Source organism: Otolemur garnettii, unplaced genomic scaffold (genome assembly GCF_000181295.1).
Source record: "Otolemur garnettii isolate 467f Iridium unplaced genomic scaffold, OtoGar3 scaffold00107, whole genome shotgun sequence".
Taxonomy (NCBI): Eukaryota; Metazoa; Chordata; class Mammalia; order Primates; family Galagidae; genus Otolemur; species Otolemur garnettii.
The window spans coordinates 5,344,697-5,355,305 of record NW_003852502.1 but is presented as its reverse complement, the minus strand read 5'-3'; the positions used below and the strand labels follow the sequence as shown (position 1 = coordinate 5,355,305).

The 10,609-nt window shown below is 36.9% G+C and overlaps 1 protein-coding gene across 5 annotated transcripts in view; it reads left to right on the top strand.

Annotated features, from left to right (window-relative positions):
* Positions 1–10,603, top strand: part of MYO6 (myosin VI) — a 151,377-nt gene extending 140,774 nt beyond the window's left edge. For 2 of the 5 annotated variants that reach the window (XM_023517268.1, XM_023517266.1), the window contains 4 exons: positions 1,323–1,454; positions 4,298–4,324; positions 6,738–6,956; positions 7,472–10,603. In XM_023517268.1, coding sequence (XP_023373036.1) covers positions 1,323–1,454; positions 4,298–4,324; positions 6,738–6,956; positions 7,472–7,671 — 578 coding nt within the window. In that variant the 3' untranslated portion in view covers positions 7,672–10,603. The remainder of the gene's footprint in view (positions 1–1,322; positions 1,455–4,297; positions 4,325–6,737; positions 6,957–7,471) is intronic. The other 3 variants (XM_023517267.1, XM_012809530.2, XM_012809529.1) reach the window with 2 other exon arrangements.
* Positions 10,604–10,609: the final 6 nt, after the last annotated feature.

Here is a 10,609-nt window from a genome sequence, read left to right as displayed (position 1 = left end):
GTAATACCTACATACCTGGATAGCTGAATCGTTACGTCCACCCGTAATACCTACATACCTGGATAGCTGAATCGTTAGGTCCACCTGTAATACCTACATACCTGGACAGCTGAATCTCCACCTGTAATAGCTACATACCTGGACAGCTGAATCTTTAGTTCCACCTGTAATACCTACATACCCGGATAGCTGAATCTTTAGGTCCACCTGTAATACCTACATACCTGGACAGCTGAATCTTTAGTTCCACCTGTAATACCTACATACCCGGATAGCTGAATCTTTAGTTCCACCTGTAATACCTACATACCTGGATAGCTGAATCTTTAGGTCCACCTGTAATACCTACATACCTGGACAGCTGAATCGTTAGGTCCACCTGTAATAGCTACATACCTGGACAGCTGAATCTTTAGGTCCACCTGTAATACCTACATACCCGGATAGCTGAATCGTTAGGTCAACCTGTAATACCTACATACCCAGATAGCTGAATCGTTAGGTCAACCTGTAATACCTACATACCCGGATAGCTGAATCGTTAGGTCCACCTGTAATACCTAAATACAATACCCGGATAGCTGAATCGTTAGATCCACCTGTAATACCTACATAACTAGACAGCTGAATCTTTAAGTCCATCCCTGCACTGTAACAAAGAGCAATGGAGGGTTTTCTACTTAAAGCTATTTTTCTTCTAACAGAACAATTCAACTAAAGTACTATATCCAAAGGATCCTAAATAGTTATGTTCTTCTTTAAATCACAGTGTTTGAATTCTAGACACCAGGACTGGGAACAAAAGCATCATAGGTGTACAGAATCTCACTATGTTCTTTTCCTCCGTACTGAGTTTATCTGAGTAATTATCAGCAGTAACAGTGTGTTGCCTATAAACCTGTGTGCGTTTGCGCACAGTCACTTTGTATTTTACTGTCAAGGCACGTGTCCTTGGGCAAGTGACTTATCAGGACCACGCACTACCGATTGCGCAACTGGAGCTCTTGGACAAGTGACTTAACCTCTCTGATTCAGTTTCTTCATGTATAGAAAACCTGTTTTAGTCCAGAGTGCTTGTGTAGATATAGATCGTAACAGTGATGAGAAAATGCTCTGTGAATATGAAAGATAGCATAAAATGCTCATCCCTGTGAATAATTCTCTTGCTTTTGATTTTGTACTATTTAAAAATTAAAAAATATAAATATGTTTATACTGCAGAATAGTTAGGTAATCATGTTAGATGGATGAATGAGGATATTAATTATTCTTTTTCTTCTTCTTGCCTTTCTTTTTTTTGGCTCCTTCTATGTAATCCACAGATATTGAGCTCCTGGCAGCTTGCAGAGAAGAATTTCATAGGAGACTAAAAGTGTATCATGCTTGGAAATCCAAGAACAAGAAGAGAAATACTGAAACAGAGCAACGTGCTCCGAAGTCTGTTACTGATTATGGTAAAAACAAATCTGTATTTTTGAACGTTCCAAAGTGTATGTATATAAATGTGTGTAACTCCATAAGGCATTTCAGTAAAATGTCCCATATAAATTTTCTCTTACTGCAGAACTGTAATCCTTTGACCCTCCTACAGCCACAGTGGCCTATCTTTATAGCGTCATTTCTATTAAATATATCTTTAAAGTCATATTTGTTAAGCCATATTGACTTAACAAAGTGACTTCTTAAAATGAATTCTGGTGATGAGAATTTTCTTGTCTATGGTAAAGAGATTGTGTGTATCAGGATTACATGTGAAAATTTAAAGATTCCCATGAATCTTTCACTTTACATGTGAAATGGGTTTTCCATATGAAAATGAGTATTTTAATACTTGCTATAAGGGATCATATTTAATTTTTATTCTTATTTTTTAATTTAACATAGCTCATTTTTTAAAAATCTTTTTTAACCTGTAGGTTTATGTACTTTCTTGTTCCTCCCAGAATATGATTATTGCCTGGGAAAAGAAGGGAATTGGTTCAGATGTTCTCCATTAGTACTCTAATTCCTTTGTTTAAAAAAAGGAGAATATTTACTGCAAGCATTATTTTACAATACTGTGAAAATCTGAGTGAAAAATATTAACCTTGGTTCAGACCAGAGTTCTGCCCTGATTTTATTTTATTTTTTGACTGGGATCCTAAAAATGGATATTGTTACTTTGTTGTACAAATGGCTGAGTTGATATTTTGAAATCAGAAAACAGAGTAGGATTGATGTAGTTACAAACACACACGAGCTTTAACATTAACTGAAGGTACATCCTGTGACACGTGTGTTATAATTTTAATCTTTAAGGCTCTACTTGGGACTTCATTTCAGTTTCTGAGTTTAATTCTGCTTACCAGAAATGTAAACCAAAATGTAAATGTAACCAAAATGAGTTTTTGGTTACATTTAGCCCCCTTCACCACCTTCTGAGTAAATAAAAGCGATGTTTAAGCAAAGTCGGTTCCATGGTAGAATTTTAGTGGTTCTGAGTCATGGCAGAGTGGATGGAGCGAGGGCCGTGTTGTTACTACTACTAAGGGAGATGGTGTGCCAGTGATGGCTCAGGGGTGCTGTCGGTCAGAATATGACACTGAGGAAGGGCGGTGAGGGATGGCTTGTAGCTAAGAGATGGCAGGGGAAGCCACTCTAAACAGTAGGGTCCCACGCTCTTCTCTGGTTCAGAACTTTTTCTCTTTAATTGAAAAACAGCAGGGTGATCGCATTACCTGTGTGATCACATTACCTGACTAAGCTTCTGACCACAAGTTACCTGTGTTTGAAAAATGGCAGTGGACTATTCTTTCTAGCCGTAGCCGTAAGTGTTCTAATCACTACCTTCAGCTTGATGGACTTTCGTTATGTTGTATTCTAAAACTCACATGTCTGAGTGATTGCACTTCTCAAAACAAAAAGAAACTAATGTTGTAATATTTGACACACATCTACATAAATATACAAATATTTCTTGTGTTTATTTTTTTATTTATTTATCGAATGGTAACTATGTACATTAATGCACTTCTGGGTGTTTCTTGTGTTTTTAAACCAAACTTTGATACCTTACTCATCTACCTTTGCCCAAAAGGGTGCACATGGCTCGCCTTGCTGGCTCAGTGCTATTTCCATGCACAGTAGGCTATCCAAGAGAACAAAAGAGCAGATTAGGAAAGTTTCCTAAGGTGAATATTAACAAATACAGGGATTTGATGTGAACACAATCCACATATATTTCGGGGAACTGGATTATGAGCCGTTTTCTGGATAAAGTGTAACTTCTGCTCTGAAAAGTACTTACCTTGCTTTCCTTTTTCTTTTTTCTTTTTTTTTTTTCTCCTGTAAGATTAATTCTGACACAGGAACACGTAGCTAAAAGGAAAGGTGAAGGGCACCGAGACGCTTAATAGCTCGCGGAGAGAATTCTGCACTCGGAGGGTTTCCCAACGGGGCAGCTAAACTTCCACTCTTTATAAGGAACTGCCGTATGCTCTGTTGTTTAGGAGGATTAGAATTCATTAATCTGAGAGAATAAAATGATGGCAACTCATGAATAACAAAAATGTAACTTGATATTGTTGATTTCAAGAGTAATAACACTGACAAAGTGTGGTAGATTTTTCTGATGGTGAGCTTGAGACCCTTTTCCTGGGGAGCACCCTGTCTCTCATCTCATTTGCAACAGAAAGAGAGTTCTCAGAAATAATTTTGGGGGCAGTAGCAAATGACCCAGCAAATACTTATTAATGTTTAATTGCTTAAAGCAAGGATTTTGGAAAATAGTTTCACTTTATGGTTCCTAAAATAAAAAATGGCATAAGTTTAAAATTTAGACAGTTTGAAGAAAGTAAGACATACTGAGTGTATGAAAAAGTAGCAGTGCTTTTCTCTAATGTATACAATTTTCTGATTAATTTATTATTCTGTGGTTAATTTTTTTCCTGGAAAATTCCAGCAATGTATTAGTAATGTGAAAAAGGTGCTGTAGTATCTGTGAAGTCATCTTGTGAGGTTTTTGTTTGGATATTACTGTCTTCCAAAATTATAAACGAAGTAATATTTTAAAATTTTGGTTCTTTTATATATGCCTCAATCAGAATTTCCTAAGATATAATCAGAATGCCCTTTTTTTCCTTAAAAAAATCAGACACTAGCACTTACTTGTAGTTCATTCTGTATTTGGCTTGTAGATAGGATATTTACTTGATAGTCACCACCTCAATTGATAAGAAAGCTTTATAAATGAGAAAAATGCTCATTTAATAGTTTTGGCATTTTTGTCTTTTCTTCAATATAAAATATTTGTCCACAGATTTTGCACCATTTTTGAACAGTTCACGTAAGTCAATGGTGGTAACTCATAAGCTAACTGGAAGATGGGTTAAAATACCTTATAAAACACTAACTCCTATCAAAAATTGTTTTGCTACAATTTTGAGTAGAATTGTGCTATATTAAAATTGCATGTCTGCACTAAGATGGCTTTTAACTTGAGCTGATGCTTTTATTTGGATCATTCTAAAATACATAGGCAAAACAAAATCTAACTGAAGTATATTTTAATCAAATTATTTCCATTTAAAAAATAACTAGTGTTTTAAACTGGGAGTATATGCAAATCTTATTGTAGCAAAACTATCTTAATATAGCAGCTGCTCTTTTAGAATAAAGACTAACTTCTAGGTGCTGGTTTCAAACATTGGGATGGTATGTGCATTTCCGTCTAAGGAGATTTGAGTTTGATAATGTGCACAGGTTTAATCATGCTCCCCTGTAACAGGAAGAGGAGATTATTCTGTTATTTCTGTAGTTTCCTGTGATGTGCATTCTCTGATAACTTAAAAGCTTTTCATCACTTTAGTGTACGGCAAATTTCTTCTAGAATCAATTGAGCAATATGATTTGGATACCATGTCATATTTATTTGTCAACTGGTTGGACCTGATTTTTTTTTACGTACTACTAATAATTTATAGAGCTACATTGGAAAGTTAGTTTATACTTTTAAAGATGAGGTGATCAGATGTGAAAAAAAAGTTTGTTAGAAGACGAATGTTGAGCTTTTAATATCTGTGCCTTTGTACTTTCCAGATAGATGGTAGTTTGTAGCCTTCCCCCAACAAAATTCCAGTTTTCCCGTTAGTAGGAAAAGCTGTCAAAGACTTTCTGTTCTGCTTCTTAATTTTATCCAGTGTATTAAGGTAATGAAGGCTATATTTTTAAAAGAATAAAGTAAGTTAGTTAATGAATGACTGCCAATATCACAGTAAAGTTCCTATCAATAGTACATTAATTCCAATTCACGACTTAAGATGGAGGAAAGGTTTTTTTTTTCCTTTTTAACCCTTTTAAAATATTTTAGTTTTAAGTCAGTGTATTTTCCACAAAATAGGTAATTTTTAAAACTTAAAGTAGAAATTCAGAACTATAAGTAGTTTGAGGAGAGCAGGAACAAAAGGAAAAAGTAAGCACATCTCCGTTCACATGCCAAAGATGATGCAGCTTCCTAAAGTCACTGATGAAACTGGGCCTCTAACTCTCCTGTAGGCATCTTGTAGCTTTGCTAGATGCTCTGTTTGCTTTCTTTGGTTTACAACTAACAAATTTGCCTTCTATAAAGCCTTTTCTGTTTCTTAGTGTGAAACAGGATACGAATATTTTCATCCTTTCAGTATTTGCAGATTATTACCGAAGTCACGTGGCTGTTCCCGACTTTTATTGCACAGACGTAGATATCATATATTTTTCTTCAGGCACAGATTTTCCTAGTGAGATTCTTAATTGAGTCGCAGTAAAATGGTCTACTTTTAAAGTTATGAGTTTAAAGCATATTAAACAGGCTAACCAAAATTATGCTGCTAAATATGTAAAGTCATTGCCCCTGGGAAATATTTACATTTGCAGATAAAATAAAAACCTAATTGTTCAGTAATGAAAATTGAGCCAGGGAGGACAGATGGCTAACAGTGCAGGGCCCGGTACTGGCAGAAAAGCAAGGGTTTTTCTTTTCTGTTGTGAGGAGAGTGAAATGTTACAGACGTTCCACTTTCTTCATCGGATTTTATTCCAAGAGCAGTCTGATTTCAGAGTAAGTAAATAACTTGGAGGGAGAGTTCATGCTTACTGTTGTAGGCAGTTTTGGGGGGGAGGGGAGGCTTGATTTTTGGTCATGAGGTTGTCCAAATATTATTAGTATCTGTGTTATTGTGGCATTTACATCTAAAATCGGTTGGCAAAACAAAGTTTTTACATGGCTTCTACTTTTTGTAGAAGTTAAGGTTAAATTGACAAGTGTCTATTCCTTAGATTTTTTAAAATCCCGTTTATTTTGTTACATTGGAAATAGTTCAACATAAGTTATTGTGCACCCTTCATTTGAACTCTTTGGAGGAAAAATGTAAAACTGGTAAATAATACTAGTTTGCTTTCCTGCCTCATGAGTTTATTTTAGGTGACTAAGAAAGTCCTTTGGGGAATCTGCCGGGGTTTGTGGTTGCTGGTGGTGGTGGTGGCGGTGGCGGCGGTGGTGTGGGTGTGTGTGCTGTGCCAATGAACGTCTTTAGAGGATGACAATACTAGGACTCTGAATTGTATTCATTTAGAGGCAGTCAATATTGATATCTTGTTTTAAATTTACTGTTAGAAGCTTTTCTTCTCCCTTTACATAAAATTTTTTTGGTGCATGCTAAGATTAAAGGCATCTTCCTTTCCCCCCGAGCTGCTGGTGTGACTTGCCTTGTTTTGTGCGATAGCTCAGCAGAACCCAGTGGCTCAGCTCCCTGCCAGGCAGCAGGAGATCGCGATGAACCGGCAGCAGCGCTTCTTCCGCATCCCGTTCATCCGCCCAGCTGACCAGTACAAAGACCCGCAGAGTAAGAAGAAGGGCTGGTGGTACGCGCACTTCGACGGGCCCTGGATCGCACGGCAGATGGAGCTGCATCCCGACAAGCCGCCCATCCTTCTTGTGGCTGGTGCGTATGAGTCCCGTGGAAGAACATTTATAAAGCGATGAAAGATTGTATTTAATGCAACAATTCATTCAATTTCAAGGTTGAGGTATGGACTTTTGCAGTTAAATCACATTTTCAGTTCATTGAGGATTAACTGACTTACAAGATGAAATTGCTGGGATTAACTCTGTCCGGCGGAGCACACAGAAAGCTGTCTGTGTCCCGAGTACCTTTCCCTGGCTTGTTGACATCCCCTGATCTGTAATAGCTGGAGGAAATGCAGCCGTTACCAACCCTAACACCTTGTTTGATCAGCTGAAGTGTTTATACATTTCCAAAGAGTCCTTGCCTTGATGGGAGACAACTTTAAGTTGTTCGTGGCGAGGTGATTAAGCAGATTTCCATCTTACTGGGAGAAAATGCGGTCTTAGAAGGTGCGCGAATTCACGAGAATTGATAGGTATTTGCGGAATAAAATTGATGGGAAATGGTCCTGAAAAGAGCAAAGTTAATTTTCTGCCATGCGGTGGTTGCAGGCAAGGACGACATGGAGATGTGTGAGCTGAACCTGGAGGAGACCGGCCTGACTCGGAAGCGCGGCGCCGAGATCCTGCCCCGCCAGTTCGAGGAGATCTGGGAGCGCTGCGGGGGCCTGCAGTACCTGCAGAGCGCCATCGACAGCAGGCAGGCCCGGCCCACCTACGCCACCGCCATGCTGCAGGGCCTGCTCAAGTAGAGGCGTCCACGGCTTCAACCCTCCGGGATCATGTTAGAGTTACTTCTATAAAGTGACCAGATTTTGTTAATCATGGCTTTTTGTAAATTTGTCGAAGGTTTATTATGGCAGTGAATTTGGAACCTAAAACTTAACTTTTCCCCTTATCCAGCTGTAACTCCGAAACCTTCATACTCGTTTCACTTGGACAGATTCTGACATCTCCTTAGCCTTTGCCGACAGACTACCTTACATCTATCATAATTGTTCTCTAGGAAAAGAGAATTTTTAAAAAAAAATCAAAATGCTTGCTTTTTAAATATGGCCTAGTACCATCAAACTGGAGTAACGAGACCTTAGCTGAGATTTCTTACAAGAATTAGGGCCCTTAAAATGATTCAGACACTGATGCTTTGTTCTGAAAAGTGGTGTCCTTTCTTTACTTTTTTCAGAAATTCATAGAAATTTCTATCAGAAGTGGAAATTCTGATTTTTTTCCCTCCTTTGCAGTGTGTGTCTTACTCTGAGTGAAGCAATTCTTTCCAAGTTGGAGAGTTCTAGAAAGAGCCTTAAGCCATTTGATGGAATCTGTGGTAGAGGAGGTACCGAGCGTATCCAGCATGGATTTGTTTTATGCTATCTAAATATTCCTTTTATATTCCATGGACAAATAAAGGGAATTCAGGTTGTTTAAATGCCTGAAGGTTTTGAGATACGTTTTATTTAATTTAGAAAAGGAAATAGGTTTGGGGTGCACTGTGGTTTAAACTGGACTGAATTCAGATATTCTTTCAGCTTCATCTCAAGTTATGATTTTTGTATCAGAATCTTGTCCAAGTTGTTTAATATGATTTAAAATAGAATTATGTTTCAAATAGATTTCTTTTTTTTTTTTTTTTTAATTCCTAGTGTCTTTTTGGTCTTTGAGATTTTGGTAATCAAAGGGCTGTTCATATGCTTTGTAATTCAGAAGCCCTTGTGTTTAGCAATTGCTTGTTTTATGTAACTGATTAATTTTAAAAAGTTTTCTTGGTGTGTTGTTTGGATCAAATATCATCAGTTTGAAGCCTAATATTTATGACTTTCGTATTAGGAATTTAGAGATAAAATACATCAAATAGTTATGTTGACATAATCCTAAGGAGTCTTGTTTGTATACTCAAATAAAATTAGAAAATGATTTCCTCCAATTTTTAGAGAACTTAACCTTTGAAATGAAATTCCAGTGAATTTTTTTTTTTTCCTAGAAAGATTACCTCAGTTCGGAAAATATTTCCCAGCTGATTAGGTTAGTTTTTGAGAGCCACAGACACTGTTTTCGGAATTGCTTCTCTCATAGTGAGTGTCTTAATACAGAAATATTTATTTATTATAATACTGTGCAAATGATTGTCTTGTGTTAAATTAAAACGCTATTAATTGAGAATGTGAATGTGATCACCTTTTGGAGGACGTATTACTCCACAGGCACCCACCGCTGGGCCCTTTGATTGATGACAGAAGGTTTAGTTACTGAAATAAAAGACCTGCTCTCTCTCTTCCATCTCTGGCCTTTAGTTGGTGTTTTTATTTGTATAGGATAGGGAAGGATAAACTTTGTTTATCTTGGTTTAGTAACAAGAAAAGTTATTAAACAAAATTTAGTAACCAAATGGATTGTTAATGGCTTGTTCTTTTAGTACTGTTTCCAGAAATAGTTTTCTGTATCTTTCAGATATGTCTATAGGCACTGGATGGGAAGTTAATCAGAGTTATTAAGATGAAAGAACTTGACATTGTAAAGAATTTGCATGAACTATATGACAACAAAACATTGTTATAAGTCTCTTAGTTTTTGACTCCAATGGTTAATAAAATTATAGTTAATCTTAAGCCATTTTATTTCTAATTATGTCACACACTTGTCCTAGAACTTATCTATTTAAAATAGTCTCCTGGGTTAATTCTGTGAATTGGGAGAGCTGCCCTAATTCTGACAGACTTGAGTTAACCTAGATACCAGGGATGAGCATACACATAGATGCCCTTTGCTGGAGGAACTTAGCATTCTGTCACTCTTTTAAGGTAAATAGCAGACATGGTGTTCTAAAAGATGTCAGTGTAGCTGCTATACCATGTTCATAAGCAAACTCAGACATTCTGGGTTAACACTGTAGGAATAAAAAGTAAAGTAATTCATATTTTAATCAGTCATTTTAATGAGAAGTTTAAGTCATCCTGTCCAGTCCCTTCCATAGTGTATGCTTGGCAAAGGTGGGCACTTGGACAATATTAAAAGTAATAGAACAAAGGGTTTTCACATTTAATTATAATGTGGCTCTGAATTGTGCTAACACAGTGTTGGTGTGTACTATGAGCTGTTGGTACTCACTGAGTAAAGGAAAATTCTCTAATCCACGTATGTTGGGAGAATACTGAGTTTACTTAGATGTAAAGTTGAGGAGATGGCATGTTCTCAGATGCTTATACGAGGAAGCAATCACAGGCCCACTCGGGATGTTCTGTTGCTACCTTCTGCTTCTATTAAGTTTTATAGGTCATTCTTTCCAGTAACATATTGAATCCCTTTATTTTTCAAGCAACCAAGAAAAGATCATCTTCAGTAGAACTTAAGTGGTGTTCGTGGAAGCTTGGGGAATAGAGACCCACAGGCAAGAATAATAATGAGTATTTATTGTTTGTAGAGCTTTGTTAATTGGATATTTAAAAGAAGACATCTTCATTCACAGGTTATCACTGTGGTTCTCAGGGAACCCCAAAACATACAGATCTTTGATTTTTTTCTTTTTTACCTGAAGTAGTTTAGTTTAAGAGTACTGGGATCAGCAGAATAAATATTCATTGAATTGGTGACCCACTGAATACAATGTTAGTGATAGACCTTTTATGGGAGAAGGGACAGAGATCAGAGAGGTCAGGTAATTCAGTTCTAGACTGTGAGAAAGATAGACATGCCTTT